The sequence below is a fragment of the Macrobrachium rosenbergii genome, chromosome 49 (assembly GCF_040412425.1).
Source record: "Macrobrachium rosenbergii isolate ZJJX-2024 chromosome 49, ASM4041242v1, whole genome shotgun sequence".
Lineage (NCBI taxonomy): Eukaryota > Metazoa > Arthropoda > Malacostraca > Decapoda > Palaemonidae > Macrobrachium > Macrobrachium rosenbergii.
Window position 1 is genome coordinate 23088606 of NC_089789.1, and position 23972 is coordinate 23112577.

General features: G+C 37.5%; 1 protein-coding gene across 1 annotated transcript in view; it reads left to right on the forward strand.

The window, feature by feature from the left end:
* LOC136832157 (junctional adhesion molecule 2A-like) overlaps positions 1–23972 on the forward strand; it is a 220831-nt gene that overhangs the window by 176357 nt on the left and 20502 nt on the right. The window contains exon 2 of the mRNA XM_067092880.1: positions 12481–12686. Coding sequence (XP_066948981.1) covers positions 12481–12686 — 206 coding nt within the window. The remainder of the gene's footprint in view (positions 1–12480; positions 12687–23972) is intronic.

A 23972-nucleotide genomic window follows, 5' to 3' on the forward strand; every position in this document is an offset into this window, starting at 1 on the left:
AGCATGCCATTCACCTTCTCCTGGCCCAGAGAGTTGCACAGGTCATGCACAGCAATCCAGCGCAGGCTCTGGCCTTGGCCAAATGCCACCCATAGCTTCTCTAGCCCTAGATTGTGGAGAGTGGAGAAAGCACTGACTGCAACGACAAGAACATCTGTGTCATTTGCTTTAACCGTGATGGTCTTGGCTCCATGTTCTGTGGCATATTTGGCATGGAGAAAGATGCGGGTGTCAGCTTCCTCATGAGAGCACTTTTCCAGTCCCTGAAGACTAGCCTCATGAGTGCTGAGGACAGCAGACCCTTTCGTGGCAATGACAACATTTGTGGCAGACATCTGGGCAACTTTGTCTGCCAGGAACTGGAACAACTCTGTCTTGTTGGCATCGTGTCTTAGGAAATTGCGCCAGTTGGATGGAATTGTGTTCTTGTCTGTCACCTTGCGCTTCCTCCTTGACCACGTTGGAGCCTGGTCTCAGCTTTGAGGCTGGATGTATTGTATACATCAAATACAAGATGTGATGATGTGTACTTGCTGCTATAGGATTGTATCACAGGCAAGAAGTCGCAAAGTGCATAGCCCTCAAAGGTCTTTCCTTTCTTTTGGTGGCAAGGCATGGACCAAAGCTGATCCATCTACAATGAGGACATCAGTCTTGGTTCTTTGTCTTCTAGTGTAACATGACTCTCCAGGACCGAGGTCAGCTGAGACTTCTGACATGTGTACAGCCTACCACCCTCACTAAGGGAAGCTGGGAATGTTTGATTCTCGTGCTGGAAGAATTCCTGCAGATCACATTCACGGCTCTGACAGGATATAAATAGCTTTGAGAAAAGCTGGCAATCCTCCTTCAGAAGTTTCTGCTTTGACTGTTCTACAGGAGCAGCTTCTTGCCTGAAGAAGTCAGTTCTGTTCTTCTTTATCGGCTCATAGAAGGAGACTGCATTGTTTGCCAAAGAGTCTGAAAACTTCTGAAATTTAGTGCGGCCTCTGTCAAGGTGTGTCTGTAGAAGTTCTGCTGAGCCGGGGTGGGCAATGTCTTTGTTGTCAATGGAATACAGATCCTGGCTCTCTTCCTGAAAAGGACTTCCCAAGTGTTGCAAAGCCAATGACAGCTTGCTGACTCTCTCCAAGAATGTCTTCTGCGCATGAGGTGTTTGTTCATGGTGTGTTGTCTGCTCATTAGACTCCTTACTTTGAACCTCTGTTTCGTATGCAGACACCAAGCGGATGATCTCTGGGCCAGCCACCATCCATCTTCTGAGTGCTGACGGATCTTCAGTCAGCCCAATGGCTCCGCCATCAGCCTTTATAAAGGCATTGGTCTGCTCATGAGCTTGGTCAAGAGCCATTGCTGAGAACTGGCGACTGGTCTTGTGCACAACAAAGTTGCCAGCCTTGAACTCCTTGTGCAACTCTGGGTGTGAACTCTAGGTAAGCATGTCCCTGAGGTGAATAGGCAGCCAACGAGCATAGTTTGTATTATTGTTGGAAAAGAAGTAGGGTATCAGCTCATGCAATGCCTGGCAGTAGAGGACAAAATTGGCCTCACGGAAGGACCTGATCAGTAGGAATATCACAAGTTCCATAGACAACACCATGTGCCAGAAGTGGAACTGTGGACTCTGCTGTCTTCTTCAGAAGGTCACACCACTCCTCAAACTCTAATGCCTGCTCATTGTTGTTTGCTTTCTCAGCACAGTAGTCAGTGTATGCTGTCCTCAGGAGTTTGTACAAACTTTCTCACAGAAAATGCAAACTTCATTGTCATGACTGGTTCGGCGCAGTTTTGCACGACTAGTCTCAGTGTTGCTGGTCTGGTCATTGGATTGTCGCTTTCTTGCACGGTCCAGTTTAGTGTTGTTAAACAACAAGCGACAGTTCACATGGTATTTTGCTGCATTTTTCCTGAGAGTGGCCTCTATGCCATCACCTTCATCCAGCCTTGCTGGATCCATTATCAGTGGCATTTCATTAATTTCACTGAACATGGGAATGTTCCTTGCCAGCATTGTGTACCCATCATGGTCTAGGACATGATGACTTGGAGGTGATGTCAAGTGCTCACCTCTTTTGTCCTTCTGACAAAGACAACACAAACTCCAGTTTGTTTTTCTACTGCTCAATATTGGATTGGCATCACATTCTGCCATGATTTCACTTTTTGATTAAGGCCGAGGGGTTATCCTTTACCACCTTAAACAAAGCACACATTCCTGTATGGGATTCAACTAGGTTCGGTCTCCTACACCTAGCCCGATCATTCATCCAGTGCCATTTAAGTCCCGTGTGATCTGTACACCATCCGGGTAAGCATGAACCATCATGTACAGCCCCATACCCTTGGCTCGGCTCTCCTGCGCTGGCACATCCTGTCTATTCAGGTGCGGCTATCTAACTATAGCTGGTCTGGGGCTGTTAGAAAGCATTTGGGACACTAAACTAAACTATACTACAACTACTAGTCTAAGACTACAGGATTAGTAAAGCTGGATTAGCTGGCACTGAACCCCATGCTGAGTTACACAGCAGTGATGTCACCAGTGTGCCCTGGTTGTGTGCAGACATACACTCTTTTACATTTATTAATTTTCCTTCAAAATTGATGAGTTATGAAAGAGATGGCCTCATTAGGATCTAAAACCACAGAAACCAAGATCCATGCTTAAAACGATAATTGTTGAACGGGCATTATTTCTCATTATAATTATTGTTTCTACCTTTTCTTGGCAGCCATATAGCCCCCATATTTAAAGGTAAACTGTACTGGGAAGCTACAGAAACATAATATTCACAAGAAATAGTATGGAAGAGCTTTACCATATTGCTAGAAGCAAATACATGCCATTCTAGTGAAAAATTAGCCAAAATCTGTCGATACTGGCCGCCATCTTGGAATTTGGCCGCAAAATTAAATTTTTTGCGTGGCCAGCGCCCTTTTCTGATAGAGGGAACTTTAAAGAGCACTTGTGCAAAATTTCATGCTTGTTTCACTATCTGAACAATTCTTATGAAATATGCAATTATCTGCTGCACTATTACGTGAGTATCGGGCAGTGCCGTCAGTGCTTTCCCGTGAGTGTGGGGAACGCGGCAGTAGTTCATAATGGGGCTCATATAAAGAGAAAGGAAAGTTTAATGTATTGGAAGTAAGCGCTATAAGACTACTATTACTACTTCTATGGCTCCATCGATCACTCTGCCTATGGTGCCTGCCAAGCATGGCTTGAGGACCATCTGATTTGGGGGGGGGGGTTGGCGTTAAAGACAATTTTGACCAACTTAGTAATTTTGACCAAGACGAACTAGATACAATATATATCCTATAGGTAATGTTATATATACAAACCAAATTTTTTATGGTTATTCTTTATTTTTTTATACAACAATATTTTTCCCCGAGAGTATTTTATAAAATGCAAAGAAAATAAAATTATAGTTTATTAATCTGAATATGCCTGTTTTTACCAACTCCATATACTTAAGTTGGTCTAGGCCTATGTATGTTTTGTGTGTGTGTGCGTGTGTCATATACATCGATTCCTAATTTCTTACATACATATGTACATGCATATACGGCATACACACACACTATACAGGTGTGTATTTAAACAACAAATACTGCCCATTTTTTACCAACTCAAAATCAACATTGAGGGGAAGTAACCGCCCCCCACCCACCCCCGCCTAACTCGGACCATCCCTGGTGTCTGCATAGTTCACGCCGCCTATAACACGCCCACTCCCACGTGGCCCCTCTGTCTCTTTATCCTCAGTAAAAGCCTCATGATTGCTGAAGCCTCCCTTCCATAGTTGATTCCTAGCTCAACGTCATCAGTAATTTGAAGTCATGAATGATTTTTGTTCTTCAGTCGTTTAACAATGAGAAAATGAGTTATCCGGATCGAGATATGACGACACTCAAGAACAAGTAAAGCTCATGGTACTTTGTCATTTCGAGATTAAAGCATTGGTGTGTAACTGCATTCATTTTCAGTTTTCTTTCTTCTTAAAAAACATGTTCTGTTATGAAGCCTTCACTTTTTTTATATGATTATATCTTATGTGTTTGCCTGATTCAAAATACGAATTATGAGCTTAACCCTGGGAACACGGCAGTTTAGATGCGCATACAGACACACACTATTATGTGTACATAATCGTGAAAGTTCGTGATCTTTTCAGTGAGAGAGAGAGAGAGAGAGAGAGAGAGAAACCAGGCTGGACGTTAAATTACAACCCAATCAGATTATGAATAAGCCCACTGTTGAAGAGCTCATCCACATGCAATTCGTAGAGATTCGTTTTTTTTCTCTCTCTCTCTTTCTCTCCCTCTCTCTCTCTCTCTCTCTCTTAAGGAAAGGTGCTAGCCATGCTATACGTGCTGAGTCTTACTGTCTTACCAAGAGACTCCCTAAACACTGTGAACATACCTCGAGGAAGAATACAGGAGAAGATCGCGAGTCTGGCCTTCAACGAGGTGATGGGATTAGCCAAGGCCAGAAAGAGCCTCTTGAGGAACGATCTCTCAGGCTCTGAAAGAAATCTTGTCTACACATTCCAGAAGCTGTTGTTCCCTCTTCTCTCTCTCTCTCTCTCTCTCTCTCTCTCTCTCTCTCTCTCTCTCTCTCTCTCTCTCTCTCTCTCCTTGCCACATCGCAACGGCTGCGAGACGAGATGCCGGCAACTTCCTTATTGCACGACTCACGTCTTAAAAGAACAGATGATGTGTTCCTTGTATGTATATTGGGACATCCGACCAGCCTTGTCACTCATAAATTTTCTAAATTAAGTTGTGGTTACGACGATGCTGACACAGGGATTCCGAGGCCCCCTTCCCAACCCTCTGAGCGGAGGTACCACCCACTAAACTGATGCTTCTTGACGCGGGATGAAGCTGATGGAAGGACGTATGGATGAGATAAATGACTTGAGAGGTCTTTCGGGGAGTTCATCGAGTTCCTTGATGAGAGAGAGAGAGAGAGAGAGAGAGAGAGAGAGAGAGAGAGAGAGAGAGAGAGAGAGAGAGAGAGAGAAACTATTTAGCTCCAGCATGAATAAGATAGATAAACAGATAGAAAGAGAAACTTGTCTTCGTTTACCAAAAGTTAGAATATGGATATCTGCCGTGTCCAAAGTCATCTGTTTTTTTTTTTTTAGCCTTGGCTCTCTCTCTCTCTCTCTCTCTCTCTCTCTCTCTCTCTCTCTCTCTAGAATAAGTGATAGCACGTTCAGCTTGTAAACTAAATCACCAGCGTTTGATCCACTAACTGGATGAGAAGGAATGATAAAGGCGTGTTTACTAGGAGTCCAGTATGCCTCTGTTGAGCTAAACAGTGAGGTAAGCACCTAGTTGTTAGTCAAGTGTTAAGTACTTCGTCCAAATACGCACAATCAAATGGAGGGCCTTGACGATGTAATTCACCCTAACGGCGAGAAACTATTCTCGAGATAGTCATATATTTCTCTCTCTTTCACAAGAAAGCGGAATAACCTCAACAGATAAAAAGTAAACAAAAACAAGTAAAAAATGCTCGGAAGCTTCTTCGGTGCAATCGAGTTTTCAGTACAGCAGCTACAGCGTACAATCAAGGCCACCGAAAATAGATCTATCTTTCGGTGGTCTCGGTATGATGCTGTATGAGCCGCGGCCCATGAAACTTTAACCACGACCAGGTGGTGGCCTGTCCTATATCGTTGCCAGACGAAATCAAATAAAAACTACCGAGGCTAGAGGGTTGCAATTTGGTATGTTTGATGATTGGCGGTTGGATCTTCAACATACCAATTTGCAGCCCTCCAGCCTCAGTAGTTTTTAAGATCTGAGGGCGGACAGAAAAAGTGCGGACGGACAAAGTCGGCACAACAGTTTTCTTTTACAGAAAACTAATTAGAGCTGAAGACTAACACACGTTTCTTGTCACACATAATACTAGAAATCATTTCCACAGCCCTAAATGATATCAGATAACCATGACATGGCCTGTTAAGATGGATTCGCTTCACAATAATTTTTATGGCTATTTTTGTTCGTGTTTGGATCAGCGAAGAGGAGAACGAACTTTTGTCAATAAAAATTTTACACTTGGAAATAAAAAAAAAAAAAAACAAGGAAAGACAAGGTCAGATATGGATTGTTTTTGATATATCAATACAATGAGGCATTGTAGTGAATAATAGTGATCTCAAGTGTGTAGCTCTGTGCACAGTTTTACTGCAGATCTTCGGTACTGCGAGATCAAACTTTTCATCAATGTCTATAACTCAAGCAGGACGAGACAGAGACATGGAAATCTGAATGAGGGTTTGGCTTGGCTTGTATTGGATAGGGTGAAAGAGTGATCGCGCCCGGTGTTTCCGATACAGAAGTATAAAACAAGGAACGGAATAATAGGACTCACAGCTTTTCCGTTCTACGACAGCATATAATTAGACAAATTACCGCGCTGTTCCCATATGGGACTCATAGTTCAGTACTTGTATCTTTTGATAAGTTTCACCGTCTCACATTTTTTTAGTGGGTGTGGTATTCGGATTACATTTTCAGGTAAAGAAAAGGATGTAAAAAGAGATATCCTAAGAGTATGGAATTTGATAAGGAAATAAGAATAGTGCGCAAAGGAATCAATGAAAAAGGCACACATTCAAATATCAAGGAATTATGCATGTGCAATGGCTGAAGTTTTAGCAATGTGCTTAATGAAGACAAAATATTATGAGGTTACAACGAACAGAGTATAATACGATGTATAAAAAGAATTTAAAAAGAAAAGTCGCAAGATTCGCTTAAAAGAACAATACGTGACCCAAATTAAAGGTTCTGGGAAAATAAGAAAAAGACTTGCAGTGCAAACGAGACAGATAGATAGATAGATAGAAAAAATAATCATCCAATACAACGGGAATCTCATAGTTACGAATCACCCTACTTACACCCATAAAATATGAATTATTGGAAGCAATACACAGGATACAATGCGTAGTTTGATTCACCCAGTTCCAATTACTGTCACCGTATCTAAATTGTGGTTACTTAAGGGTCTTGGCAGCAATTCATATATAATATTATGTGGCGCTGTAAACAAGATAACAGCGGGACGGGAAAAAAATCTTTCTCATCCTAACTACAAGTTCTACTGCATCATTTAACATAGGAACAATATTATCTTTATACCATTGAATGAAGCTCGAAAATTTCAGGGTGAAGTTGTGCGGTTTGTATTCATGTGTTTCCAATCTAATTTTTTTCTTACTTTTGATAATTCATTGTTTTTGCAAGTACTGCTGATTTATGTCAACTCTACAACTGTTTGTCTGTCGGATATGTGAAATGGGAAAGCTTGTTCTTGCCAAGTAATAATTATCAAACGGCTTTCCTTCTCTCCATTCTGCCTCTATTTGTTTTCTTCTTCTTCTTCTTCTTCTTCTTCTTCTTCTTCTTCTTCTTCTTCTTCTTCTTCTTCTTCTTCTTCTTCTTCTTCATCCTCTACTCCATATACATTTCTCGTAACATTTCCGAAATGGAAATTACTGAAAGTAGATTTCACATCAACTTCTGCAAAGACTTTCGTCGAGGTCGTTAAATTACTTGTGTCTCACGGGTGGTTATGAAGGAAATTTAAACCAGTCAGCATGAAGCCGTAAGCGGATCATATGAACATACAAACAATTCATATTCATAGCAATATAAGTCTTTGCAAAAAGTCTTTACTGTTAAATATTAGCAATCTTCAAGAAAGCGCAGGGCACAAGCAGAATCCGGAAATGTACGTTTGAAGGTCACAGAAAAGTCGAGTTCTGTCCACTTCGTAAATGAATAACCGTACTCTTTGCTGTTTTGTTCGCTCAGAGGGAGGAGTTCAGTGGGAAAGGTTTGCTTTGTGTGTTACCGATTCCTTAATGTAATTACACTTATCTTTTGTTATTCTGATCACCGTGAGAAGCAAAGCAGGCAAAGTAGCTCTATATATTTCTAATTCTCATTTGTGCTTATCTGAAAGTTACAATAACCAAAGCAAACAAGATCGCTATAAAAGGCTTGCCAACCACCCAGTTTCTCAAAATCTTTGAAGGACTTTTGACCTTACTGCCGCCACGTAAGGGCGAATAACAGATCAAAACACGATTATCTCAAGCATCAGAGTTGGAGAGATGCCTGCTGAGGAATTTCAAAATGCGTGAGGAGACTTTCATTTCAAGGGAACGAATCTCATTAATTCGGGACGTCATTTCAAAATTCCAAAACCGACTAACCGAAGTAAGGTTCTGTTTGAAAGCAATATCTAGAGTAAGTTACTTGGCCAAAAACACCAAAATTCATGACCAAAATTATCACCAGCTGGTACCAGTGCCTACAAAATCTAAAAGTTTTAAAAACACAGCCACCCGCATGATTTTCCTGGAAAAATTCGTCAAGACATTGTTTCTGTGAAATAAGGTCTTGGTTGGTAGGATCGAATCCAAAGGTTCACACCAGGCATCTTATTCTGTTGAACACCTTACCACATCTGGTAAGGGCTCATGCTGGCATGAGGCCAGCTTAGTTTAAAGCAGCCAACACCACCAACTCTGTAATTCCCTGAAAAGTACTGTAATTAAGAATCTGAAAGTCCTCGTAGACGGCTAACCAGCCCTAAAAGCCACAGCCATTAATGGATCGTGGAAGAAGAACGCTTAGTAAAGGACATCACCTCTGCTCAGGGTACTAAAATTTGCGAAGTTCAATGTGTGGTGTTTGTCATCACAGAAATGGATGAAATTTTGTATATATAATCATGTCTTTCTCGAGATGAAGAACTTTTAGAAGAAATCAGTTCTGATATGAGATCTCTGAACAGTTTATCATACAATTCTGTCCGCCGGCCTTTATTTATACCTTGCTAATGTACACACACACACACACACACAAATTCAGGAAGACGTCCAGTTGCAAAAAAATAACCTCCTTCCAACTTCGCTGGCGACATGAAGAATAAATGTATACAGTTATTAGCTTCATTTTCAAAGGGAAAAACTGATCACTGGTTTCTAACCATGGCTGCTTAACTCCATTATCATCATACTATGACATCCAATATTGCATAGACCAAGGAAACCTAACTGGCAACGTCTAAAGTAAACGCTGTTGCCATGACGACCTGCACCACGCGCTTGATGTTGCATACTGCGTCTTATATACAATCTTATGTACAACACATAAATGCATCTTATTTCTTAAGGTGTTCCCTCTCCACACAGGGTACAGCATGGTGCTTCTGCAGACGTTTTGTCTGGGTAAAGTAGTTCTCACAATTTTACAATAAAATGCAAACTATTTTTTATGAGTTTTTCCAAGCTGTTATGAGTTTGTAGTACTGACGATATACAAATTTTCGTCTGGTCCTCTCGAAAATTACTTAAATTTTTGTAATATTTTATTCTTATTTTCAAGTTGAATCCAAATAAAGAACCTTCTCAGTTGTTCATCAACATCCGTATTTCCTTTCCTTTAGTGTATGCAGATTCGTCTATGATTATTGAATTTCCTCTTCATTACTCCTGGGTCTATCAGTGAATGAGGTGACGATTTCCGTTTGCAGCTGTGGGTTTGAGAGCAACTTTTTCTCCTCCTTTAACATTTCAAAGTTCACCCCTACTTAGGTAGCCTATCTCTCCTTGATGAAATCCTGCTAGGTGGGGTTGGTCTGTCCATTACTTTCTTATTTGAACTTAGGCGAATTCCGCAGACCAGACCACATGGAACTTGGGTATTACTAGGCACTCGATGCACATTTTCATTTGATTTCACAGGAACGGGATGTATTCTTCAGCCATTCCCAATTCCCAAGTAATAAAAAAAACACTTTATATGCCTGTGATAAAATTTGTATATGTATTTATCGTTATTATTGATATGCCTATTTCTACCGCTACTAGGATTAGTGTTATTATGATCGACAGTATCCATTAAAACACTAAGTTCAGGTTGTAATAAGGTTAATCTTTAATGCCGCATCTAAAGCTGACTTTACAATGGATTTATTTTCATCTGCCCACTCTCAAAAGCTGAATAAATTAAAGGGGAAAAAAGGTCAAAATTTCAGCCGTTCTCTTAAAATGACATTCTGGAAATGTTAAGTGTTGCTGCGAGGAAATTGCAGCAATAAATACATAGAAAATACGATAACGCGGCGTCTAGCTGTCTTTCTTTTCGCATTTTATTTTTAAATGTAAAATACACATAGAGGTATAAGACTATTTGGTCCACTTTGGCCCTGGAGATTCATGATGATTATATCAGAGAAAACTTTCTATGTATATATATATAAATATATATATATATATATAATATATATATATATGTGTGTGTGTGTGTGTGTGTGTGTGTGTGTGTTTTTGGGAAGTTATGGTATGTATAATGGACACTTAAACTATGCATTATCCACTATTCAAAAAAACTATTTATATATATATATATATATATATATATATATATATATATATATGTATATATATAATATATAATTTTTAACCAATATTAGTACAAAGCGTCAAAGCAAAGCATCACTCTGTTATCTTCACCTACACAGAAGAAAGAATCTTGATAACACGAAATAATCTCTAAAGAGAAATTACTCCTGTGCCTCCTCCAGAAGCTTTCGTGACAAGAGAAAAGATTAAATGCAATGTCAGTTCGGATGGGGAACAAAATTCTAAATTTAGTATAGTCCGTCAATCATTCCCGAGGTTCACTCGAGGTTAATGCAACTTATGCAATTACGCGCATGCACGCACCTACTTCCAAAATACAAATAATTACAAGAGTTACAGATATCACATGCCACACGAGATTTCTTAGGATAATTATCTTGATGACCTTAATATTATGGAGAAATGACTTATACGAGTCTAAAGGGCATCTCGATATGCTATATAACTCTTTAAACCTGCTGAAAAGTAAGAGATATATTTTAATAGCAGAGATATCTTTTGGCATAATTTATTTTCCCTCACCTTCTCCCCCCGGCCGCCCCTCTCTCTCTCTCTCTCTCTCTCTCTCTCTCTCTCTCTCTCTCTCTCTCTCTCTCTCTCTCTCTCTCTCTCTCATGCTAATTCCAGAATTACATCTGACCTCTATTTCAGAATTCTTATTATAAAAGGGAGGATTAAATGCTTCCACTCCAAGCTGGTGGGGTGGGGAGGGGAAAAGCCATAAACAGGGGGCGATGATACGCCTATGATTTCATGCATATGCAGCTACATATCTGGTTCCTCCCCTTTAATGCGCTCTGCAGCTGAGTAGACTAAGCACTGACTTACTAATTCACTGGTCAGCGGTTAGACTTAAAAAAAAAAAAAAATTCTTTGGCATCTATTTTCAGGTAATACTGCCTGTCTCTAAAGTATACATGTATACATACATACACACATATATATATCATACAATAGAGGAATTACGTAGAAACCAAAGTAGAATAAAGAACAGCAGAACCTATACATATGTAAACTTTTTCAATGAAACGAGTTTCAAGGCTGTAACGTACCCAATCAAAAGCGATCCTATCTATAAAAAAAATACAGTTTCTGAAATAAACGTACTAGATACAGATAAAATAAATAATTTTGGACTAAATATTAGGAAATTAAATTAAACAAGGCTGTTTAATTTATTTAAGTGAAAGTCAAAATCGAAGTCACAAGACGAATAAAATTCAGTAAAATGCATTTCATTCCACTTTTAACCTTCACTTTTATAGATTAAACAGCATCTTTTTTTTTTTAAATCTTAACATTTAGTTCTGATTTCTTTATTTTATTCTGTACCCGAGGATTTTCTCGGGCAGGATGCCGCCCGTGAGGGTCAATTGATAATGGCCTGGTCTCTCATTTGACAGGCGAAGTTATATCCCGATGTAAGTCAAGTTTACTCCTGTGAAATGCGTTCAATTAGTTCTATATATATATATATATATATATATATATATATATATATATATATATATATATATATATATATATATATATATATATGTATATATATATATATATATATATATATATGTATACTGTATACCGTATATACACACACACATCGGGACATAACTTCGGTCTTTCAAATGAGAGACCAGGGCATTATCAGTTGACCTACACAGGCGGCAGCGTGCCCAGGAAAATCCTCAGGTACAAAGCACTAAGGTACAACTCCTTTTTACGACTTGTGTGGGTCACCTGGTAATGCCCTGGCCTCTCAGCTGCAAGACTGCGGTTTGGTACAGATGTGAGTCAGAAATTTATATAATATATATATATATAATATATATATATATATATATATATATATATATATATATATATATATATATATATATATATATATATATATATTACATATACATAAATAAATGATAGACAGTGCCAATAAAAAAGCAAAATCTGCAATAAATAAGACTGTAAATGAATTATCACTATTTATTATTATCATTATTTTCTTTCTTTCCCGCAGGTTGCCACACCATCCGCATCACAAAAATTGAGGTTCCACCGATACTGAAAGTGGGCGGCAGTGGTGAGCTGGACTGCGTCTGGGAGGAGGACAATGACCACATGTACTCCATCAAGTGGTACCAGGCCGCGCAGGAATTCTACAGATACACTCCCACATCCTCTGAGCCTATTCAGATTTTCGACCCACCAACACTGGACGTAGATGTTAGTATTTATTGGTGCTGTGTTACTGGATAACCAGATTACTGGATAAGATTTCCGGTTGTCGACCTGACAGCATTGGAAGTAGGTGTCAATGTACAGTACACGCAATTATTGAATTGAACTGAACTGAATGTAGAATTTGGGCCAGAGGCCAAGCACTGGGACCAATGAGGTCATTCAGCTCTGAAACGAAAATTGACAGTAAAAGGTTTGAAAGGTGTAACAAGAGGAAAACCTCCCATTTGCACTATAAATCAATTGTTAGGAGAGGGTGGAGAGTAAGATGGAAGACAGATAATATGAAAGGAGGTACAGTAAAACGAACGAAAGGGGTTGCAGCTAGGGGCCGAAGGCACATTGCAATTGAGTAATGCATACATTGCACCACATGAGGTGCACTGACGACACTATCCCCCTACGGGGACAAGCACTTATTGACGATGTACAGTTGTTGACACCCTTTCAGAATTCGACCCTGTGGATGTAAGTGCTTACTGACGATGTATATTGGCAGATAAACATATGAATCTTTGCCTCACAGATGTCGAATGCAGAGGTAAGTATATATAGAGCTGATTAAGGCTTATGTTTTCTGATTTTTGACTCGCAAACTTGAATGTAGATGTAAGTCCTTACTGATCTAGACTAGTAGATAACCTTCCAGAATTTTTGCCATGGACGTTGGCTATGGAGAGAGTACTTATCATTAATGTAGATTTGCGGGTAGCCTTGCAGGCTTTCGATCTACTATCGTTGACGATATAAATTAGCGACAAATCTTTACGATTGTTGACTTGCCACCATAATATTCAAATAGAAGTATTTATTCAAGGTGTGAATAAATACTCACTGGATGTTGTTGAAAGTTGATGTAGATCATAAGAAAACCTTTCTTATTAACGGTCCATTAGATTATACGTATATATGAATATATATTGACAATGTAGATATCTAGATATGTAGATGACGTCGATTTCAGGGTGTATTTCAGATTTTCGAAGCATTTACATCAGATGTGGGCTAAAATAAAAGTGATGGTGTAGTTTAATTAATTCCTTTATATGCACCAATTTCGCGAAATGGAAGTAAACCCTCAGACATTTTTAAATACTCGGTTATCTTGAACTGCAGTCGTAATCTAATAAATGGACAATCCCTGATATAAAGAATATACGTACTAAAATCACTTAGAAATGGGTACAGTACAGCACAGAGAATTTAAGATTCTTTGAAACGAACCGAAGCTCTTGGCACACGCTTCAAGAACATTAGTTGAATATCGCTAAAATTAGGAATGCCAAGTTCATTAGCACGAAAAACAGATAGCATTATCAGTTATTTATAACTTTAATAACTATATACATTGTATGCAACCGTACCTTCAGACTTTCAGCATCTTCAGTGTGCAAGTGAAAAATTCTTTCTGTTCAAGGTATTTCTTACCTGGGAAGGTGCAATCAGCTAAAGCGGGTGCCGTGGCCGACCGCCTACCAGTTATCCCAGTTGTAAAAGGGTGCTAGCCCCTGCTGGGGTGAAAAAAAAAAATAAGGCATGAGGATAGCAACCTTATCCTGAAAGACTTGCTGAGAACGGTAATGTGTACCCTTCTCGTGCAGCCCCCCAAATAGAAAAAGGTGTATGGTAAAATCAGATGATACACATAAATACACATATATACAGTAAATATACATACCCTATAAATATATATATATATATATATATATATATATATATATATATATATATATATATATATATGTGTGTGTGTGTGTGTGTGTGTGCGTGTGTGTGTGTGTGTAAAGAACCCGTAAACATTTCCAGAATTGCATACAGTAAGTGCACCTTGTCTAAGAAGAATTCGATCCAATGCCGTTTTGAATTGGAAAAGTGGGTGAAAGTAATTTAATGTACTCAGCCATCAAGCGAAATAAGAATTGACTTCGTCTTAGCTGCATCTATTGCTGCCGAATTCAGGTTCTAAACTTAGGTTCGAAATTAACCATTTTCCACGTTTTCACCTCTCATGATGGCTGAGTGCATTAGGTATCTGCCCTCCATGCACCAACACAAAATGGTTGGGATTCAAATCCTGGTAAGGGTAGGTAGAGTTATCGTACACAACCTCTTTGGGATATGACTTATCTCGAAGGTACAGTAAGTCTAATACTAATGGTTCACATGTGGCGAAATATTTTGAAATACAAAAATGTCATTTGCGAAATTAGTGACAACTACCATGTATATATATAATTTATATCTATATATACATATGATCTTGATTTTATCAATAATTTATGTATATATAATATATATATATATATACATATATATATATAAATATATATATATATGTATATTTATATATATAATATAAATGTATTTTTCATTTATATATATTGTATATATATAATATATATATATTTTTATATATATATATATATATATATATATAATATACAGTATTCATATTTATATATATGTATACATAAAAAGTAATTATATATATATGCAATATATAATTTATATATACTGTATGTATGTGTGTGTGTGAAAGCCAGGCAGTGCCAACAGTTTCTTGTCCCTTTTAGGGCTACAGTGAGCAGTGTTTGGTGGATATACGCTTACTCCCAGAACTCTGTAGACAGAGAACAACGTTAACAAGAGTGTTCGAAAACCGTGAACCTCCTCCAATACTGGACATGGATAAAAAAAAAAGGACCCCTCTCTTACCTGTTGAAAAATGTAATTATTTGATGCCAGCCAGAAGGCCCCGCTTTAACCAAAATTTTCTTTTAAATTCCTCACATACATCTTGCATAATTCTGCTAACAAGCAGACAGACGCACAGACAAAGAAGCAAACCGATCAAGAAACCTAATCTCTTTGTCAGAACAGTAATTAGATTCGATTACCAAAACGTACGGTAATGGTCCATAGTTTCCAGTTTCTTAAGCCTTTAACGAGTTGGCATTCCACCCACCAGTAAAGGTATTATCTCCTTAAACGTTGCGCTTTTACTCTTTCACAAGGTTATCTCTTTTTGCTAATCACAAGACCTACCTTTGTAAATTGTTCATAATTGCGAAAGACTGCTAAAGAATATTTAAACATATTTTACAAACAAACCAGCACACAAACAACCCCCACAAAAAAAAAAGCTTCATCTCATTTGCACAGATAATGCTTGTTCTTTAAGAAAGTTGATCCATGGCAATTTCCTTAGTAAGAATTTGGAAACAGTGCAAAAGAGCTATCCCCCTTTAGTACTAGTTCATGAACTGCTATGTAATATACATTTGTGCAAATATGCTCTTGTTACCTCAGAACACTGAGTTGGTGGAAGAAAATTTTTTCGTGTCTCGACAACGGATGAGCTGAAATGATATGGTTGAGTCATTGTACACAATTTTATTTTGTGGCTCTTTCCAGATGCTTATTCTAATCGTGCCAAGAATGAATATTTAACCATCTGTCGCCATCGAAACCAAATCGTCTTTTGTCTAATTAAAGAAATCCAACACCACATACTTTTTAGTCAAATTTAATAAGAGCATTATTAAACAGCACTTTTGATGCGGTTTTTGTTGCCGATAAAGCCTGTCAGTAGCTCAACAAACAAGATTACTTCGTGGCTATGAAATATTCAAAGAGAATTAATATTCTCACAGTTATTTCTGTCGTGTTCTCTTTCGTTCGGCAGTGAGTGGTACACATGTTTAATCCAGGAGATTGCATACTGGCTTACATTTCAATACCAGTTGTATACCGTAAACCCAATTTTCACAAAACACCGAAGCCTTGTATGACCCACGCTTTAGCTCAGTTAGGCATCATGTTCAGTTTTACAAAACTCGTTAACAGTTAAAACCTCTACTCTCTTTTACGGCTTTCTCGAGCAGTTTACACAATATAAAAAGGATATGTTAGCTTCATTCCCTCATTCGCACCCCAAAAGTTATTGTTTTTCTACTTCTGTTTTCTTTTATTTGTGACATTTATTTATGTCTTACGCCAATCCCGGTTCAATCATTTGCCCTCCAACTCACAGCCGATGTTACTGCGTTCAAAAACTCTGCAATTCATGAGTTCTCTCATACCTGAGGAATCATTTGTACGATCATTTTTTTACTGTTCTCTGCCTTCTTCCACTATGACAAATGACAGGACTTTTACCTTTCATTTTCTGTCCAGATTATTACCAGATTTCTCTCTAGAGCAAATGTTATCAAGGAGAAATTTCATTATTTACGTATATATATATATATATATATATATATATATATATATATATATATATATATATATATATATATAATATATATATATATATATATATATACCTACATATATATAATATACTATATGTATGTATGTCTATATGTATGTATGTATGCTATAATGAAAGCACAGCACACACAAGCATACAGGTGGGTGAAGAAAAAAGCTGACAATAAGAGTAGTTAGAAACTTTCTGATGGAAAGGGATCGTGTTATTCACATTTTTTATTTATTTATTTATTTATTTTTTCTTTTTGTGGATGACACCTGGCCTGGATTATTTAGTGGAAAGTAAGTGGATCTAGCAAATACATTCATAGGCTGATATTTATACACGTATCAAAACTTTCTTTCATGTAACTAAACTTCATTGTATTTTTTCCAACATATTATTAAAATAAATAAATAGTGATGTGTCGATTAAAATTCCAAGAATTAAACCTGAGTTCGGTAGGAATACACACAGGAGAGTCGAAATCAACTTACATCTCTCGTGATAGCACAGTGGATAAATCAATTTTCTACGTCTATATCAACCCCAAAAGGCATAGGTTCGGATCCTGGGCGGGGTAGATGCACATATATTGATATTTCCCTTGGGTCCACGTTGATCACAAGGTAAAGTGAATCCAATATTGAAGGGTGTTTGTGGCTTAATATTTGAGGAAATAAAGAATAAGGATCACATGTCATTTTTAAGACACCAGTCTAGACCTAGCTGCCTCTTTCAATAAAAGATGATACAAATATAAACATTATAAAACGTTCCCTAAATAAGCCATTGTACATCATAAGTCACAGTTACATGTTCCAAAAACTACTGATGACTACCCAGCAGGTTAACAACATTTTTACCTCGTTATAAATGAATATGTGTGCTTTATGAAGGATGACATAGAATAAAAATGGCAAATGATACATGGATCTCTATCTCTCTTTCCTGGTTTACACAGTTAATGGACATACATACATAGCTTTGGTTACTTCCATGATTTCACCTTTTTCTTATCCTAGTCCTTTTAGCTAATGTAACCCAAATTCCATCACATCAATTCTTCAATTCCCGATCAAACACACTTCTACAAACTCACCCAATCGTGCAAATAAAAAGAAATAAATCAAAGCCTTCTCCCACTGGCGATTAAATCATCAGACTCGGAATTGACATTTCATACAGATGAAGTGTTTCATCACGACCAGGCGCAATAAATGTCAAGAACGCGTTTCAGTACCTTTCTTTATTCTGTATCAGAAAGATGAAGAGACAAATGATTCTTCATTGTTGCTGCGTGTTTCGATAATGGAAATTTCGTTTAAAATGTCATTTCATATTTGGACTGTCAAAATTGCCTTCAGAGAAATAATGTGACCTGTCGTCATTTGTCAGACTCTTTTTATTATTATTATTATTATTATTATTATTATTATTATTATTATTATTATTATTATTATTATTCACAATGTGCCATGCTAAGAATAACTCCAAAAAGCCATAAACTTATAAGCAAGAGCAACGAGACAAAAATAACGTAGAAACGAATATATATGATAACAAAAAACATTGGATATAAGACAGTATATAAAAATTTTAACACGTTACACCAAATAAAATATGACATATTCAATCATAAAGACTCAATAACAAAGCGGATTTCAAAATATAACACGATAACAATTGGTAACAAATCAAAACTCATAGACATTACAAAGCCAACAGCAAAAATTAAGAAAAGATACCTACCAGGCACAAATAAAGTACCAACGCAGAAAGTTAACAAAATGTACAAAGGAAATAGTGCTTGGACGTGCCCCAAAATAAAGGGCTCAAACACGACTGCGGAAGGCAACTTGGAGAGGAGAGAAATTATCATATCAAAGGCCACTTCCTTCCGGCTTTCCCTTCCTCAAGCCTTAGCCTTACGCCCTTGGGCAATATTGGAGACAGGTGCCGAGTTCCTGTGACTTAGGGCCTCTTTCATCAGGGCAGCATCTCAAATTGGCCCACCGCGATGCCAAAATAAGATTCCAAGTAAAAATTCTCTCGAAGAGAACATCATGTTTTGATATTATAATCTATTCTATTCTCAGTTTGCGTTTATTTGTTATTAAATATGTACATACATGTTAACTCAGTTTATGTATGTATGTAAGTCATATATATACATATATATATAATATGTACACATGTACATATATATACATATAAACATGTACTATACACATACTATACATATATAAGACAGTATACATATTTATATATATAAATATGTACACATACATGTATGTATATGTATATATATATATATATATATATATATATATATATATATATATATATATATATATATATAATATGTACACATGTACAGTATATATACATATAAACACATGTACTATACACATTTACTATACATATATAAAGACAGTTAGATAAAAAGAGAGACAGAGTGAATGAGGATTGGGAAATCGAAAGGTAAAATTATGGAAACAACCGAAACTAAATATCTAGGTATGATAACTTTGCAGAGATAGGGGAAGAGCCAATTACAAAACAGGACTTATATAAAGTAAATTGGAAATGCATTTGTAAGTGCCAAAATTTTCCCTACTACTTAAACTTCGAGCTGTACTGTCATTTCACTCCTAGCCATGGTATACTGAGGGAACTCTAAATGGTTACTTTGTTGTCATAGTCCTGTCTACGACTCTCTCCTCAGAGTAGGACATGAAAGCCTATTTCCTTGCCGTTGTACTCCTTATGCTTTTCTGTCAACCCTTTCCACACGTCTCTTCTATCCACCCCAATGTCGTCCGGTCATGTCTGAAAATTTCATCATGTACTGACTAAACGACTCGCCTTTCTTTCATATTTTCTGCACCATAATTGCTCTCAGTCGTGCACTTTAGCTTTTGGATTTCCAAATTTTTCGAGAACCTATTTATAAAACCTTTATAGACGACACTCGGATTTGATAGTTCTATTGAGATCATGGCAAATATATTCAGAGGCATCCTGCAACCTGCAATCTGCTGAAATGTAAACGGCAATTATTTGAAGTTTTATGAAGCATTATTTGATTATATTTACAGGAATTATGTAAATACTTCGATGATGGCTGATCCTGCAAATGCGTTGTCAGTGAAAGTTATGTGGCCATTCGCGGGCAATTCAGAGCACTGTTACTCATCAATGATCACGGATAACCAAGTTTTACTTGGCCTTTAAGTGTGTCCAGGTTCGGAAATCATTGCGATGACTCTCGTAGTCGTTAATTCTACAGTATGGCGATGTTTTTGTTATCAAGATGTTTTACGATCCCGTTCATCCTACGAGAAACCGAAGAAAGATTATATAATTTTCTTTATAGCAGATCCCCAGGAAAGACATCAGGTGTCATTTTGACACCACTTGTGAGAATAACATATACCCTAAAAAATATCAAACTTTTACCCCATCCTACCGAAAAAGTAAGTGAAAATTTTCCTCGAAAAAAAAAAAAAAAAAATTTCCCTAAAACCACAAACCAATGCGATTCTCTCGAGTATTTATCTAAGCATCCAGTGACAAAGTCGCCACTGATGTTATTCATTAGAATCCGTTAGAGAATTCGGAGGAAAGCTAATGACTATGTAAAGAGACTCGACGCCATAATAATTGTCAGATATATTGTGGGAAAATGAGGGCGAATGGTGCTGTCAGCGCCTATCGATTTACTTCGAATCTCTATTGCCTCCTCTTTTATAGCCACCGGAGAGACGTAACGGGTGATTAGGGGCAAATAAAGAACAGAAAGTCACACATTTACTCTATTTATAGGTTTAAACCTACCATCGACAAAATAAAGGACCGGTTCATCTTATTCTTCGTCGGGAAGAGGCACCACCACCAACAAGATAATGAAAGAACATGTTTAACATCCATCTCTCTCTCTCTCTCTCTCTCTCTCTCTCTCTCTCTCTCTCTATATATATATATATATATATATATATATATATATATATATATATATATATATATATATATATATATATATATATATATACATATACCTAATATATATATGTATATATACTACACATAATATATATATATGCATATATATACCTATACATATATGTATTTATGTGTATATATACATATACATATATATGCATATATATTTGTGCTGTATATACAGTGATTTGTTAAATTTAACATCAGAATTATATATTTCAATGTCTTTCAGTTACAATATCCCAGGCTACAACAAATAAAAGAAGAGGAAAAATATTTACGCCGTTCCCTCTCTCTCTCTCTTTGTGTCTGTGTGTGTCTCAGATTAGCTAAGATTAGAAGCATATATCTTTCATTTTCTCAGTCTCGTCAGTAAGGTTTTCAGGTATAATTTTCTCTTATCTTAACAATCTCTCTCTCTCTCTCTCTCTCTCTCTCTCTCTCTCTCTCTCTCTCTCTCTCTCTCTCTCTCTCTCTCCAACACAAAAGATCGTTTTTACTTATCCTGAAAATGCCCCCATCCCATTCAGCCAAACCGTGTCATACCTAAACAGATGACATTAATAAATCTACTTTTATAGCTGTGATGCAGCTTTCGCATTTTGGCGTCCTCCCCCGAAGCTTTTCCCGCCCTCCCCCCACAAAGGATGATAATTTATCGAGACTTTCCATCCGTTTCTCTCCGATTCAAGGGCATAAAAGTCTATCGATCATTGCAAGATTTAATTTGGCTTATTTGTAAGACGGATGATGATGTCTCGTGTCCCTTAATAGCTGGTCTCAAGATGGCAAGATGCGCCATGGTATGGTATATGCCAAGGTTTCGTGATATTAAGCATGATATCCCAGCATTGCCTATTTTCTCATCTCTCTAGTAATGAGGATCATGTCATAAGATTAATTTTTGTGTTAGTTATTCATTCATGTGCTTCAAAATATCTTAATTTCTTCAAGATAATTGCTTCGCCATAAGCCCTAATTTCGTTCCTCGAAAAAAATAATTAATGATGGTGAAGCAATTTTCGTAATTGAACTTCAGGTTTGCGACCTTGAGCAACAATGGGTCTGGATAGCACTTGAATGGGGGACCTATGAGGAAAGCAGACGTCATCGGAGCTTCGGCCCACAAAGATTATCCGTAAGGAAAGGGCATGGGGCTGTCAACCTCATCCCCAATCCTTACCGACCGATCCGAGCCACTACGGCTTGCCACATATCAAGAAGATGTCTTCAGGATTTAACGTCTGCAAGTGCATCTGAGGATGGCAAGAAAGAAGGAAGCCGATCAATCAACAATAGGCAGTTGACGTGATAGCTTGGTCTTTGGTCTTATGTCCTCTCCAGCCGAACCACAAGGAATTTCTCTCTCTCTCTCTCTCTCTCTCTCTCTCTCTCTCTCTCTCTCTTAACGTACATAACGGTAGGCAAGGACAACATACTATAATTAATTCGTATATTCTTTCATAAATGGATATTTTTTCTGTTTTCTTTTCCTAACGAATAACATTACGTCCTTTATTTTCGTCTTCAGTCACGTAATTTTTCTTATCTTCAACCACTGAACACTGCGAAAGTTGGAACTAGCATTCAACAATCGTTTGAATGGAAGAGCTCTCTCTCTCTCTCTCTCTCTCTCTCTCTCTCTCTCTCTCTCTCTCTCTCTCTCTCTCTCTCTCTCTCTCTCTCTCTCTCTCTCCATATATAATAGTTCCGAGCCATTATTTTGAAGGATGAATTTATCAGTTTCCGGAGCAAAGAGTTTGAAATACCGATATCTAATGCTGCGGGCTCTAACTCCTTGAGTCTCCAAAGTAGATAGTCTTTTGTAGCTAGTCAGTTTACCTCTCTCTCTCTCTCTCTCTCTCTCTCTCTATATATATATATATATATATATATATATATATATATATATATATATATATATATATATATATATATATACATATATATATATATATATATATATATATATATATATATATATAATATACATATATATACATTGAAAGAGAGAGAGAAAAGAAACAGAAAGAGAGAATGGTTTCGAGCCGGAGGAGAGAGGGTTACCTCGTCGAGGTCCTCCCATATTTAATCATGATATAATAGTATACATTTTGACAGAACACTGATCACTCATATGTCTCTCTCTCTAAAAAAAAATAAAATGAAATAAAAATAAAAATACATATTTCTCTCATCTTCTCTCTCTAAACAGCAGCGAGCTACAACAGTCGTCTAATAATCTGGTTATGACTCGCTACTTACGTCAACCAAACACGACAGTTATTTAAGTGAAAAAGTCATAGTCCCTTTCTCGTCCTGGGGTCAAAAGCGGACTACTTGGGAGAGAGAGAGAGAGAGAGAGAGAGAGAGAGAGAGAGAGAGAGAGAGAGAGAGAGAGAGAGAGAGCGTGGGAGTTGAGGGCCACATCGTTGGATTTATTCAGTATATATAAAACAACTCAACCGGCACGTAATGTAAGGCTCATACGTGAATTATGCATTATTGTGAGAAAGCGCGTGCGTGCCTGCATCTGCAGTTGCAAGTGTGTGTGCATATGCAATCTTTGCATGAGTTCCTTTGGTCTAGACCTCATGACGACCGATCCCGTTGCAACTTGTCTCCGGGACATGCAACACAGCCATCGTTGAATGGGGAAGTCGTTGAATTCCATTAACCCGCTATGTTAAAGTGTTATTATGAAACGGGAAAGCGAGGTGTACTCTGAGCAATGGCGATCTCGGTATTTATGCGAATGAGTGATGAGACTCTTCAGTGTCACTGTCTTTACAACCATCTGGTCACGGAGATAATGAACGGTTCCCTTCTTACGACTTTCTAAGACTGCAGCTAAACGATGCAGTTTTCTTCCGTACCAATGAATTTCAAGGACAAGTTTGAACTAGCAAAAAAAAAAAACTTATGCCTCTGCAGAACCACATTATTCGTTTGCCTGTCTAACTTTATTTTTCAGTTTAACTGGACTGTTTGCGTTGAAGAACCACGGGAATATG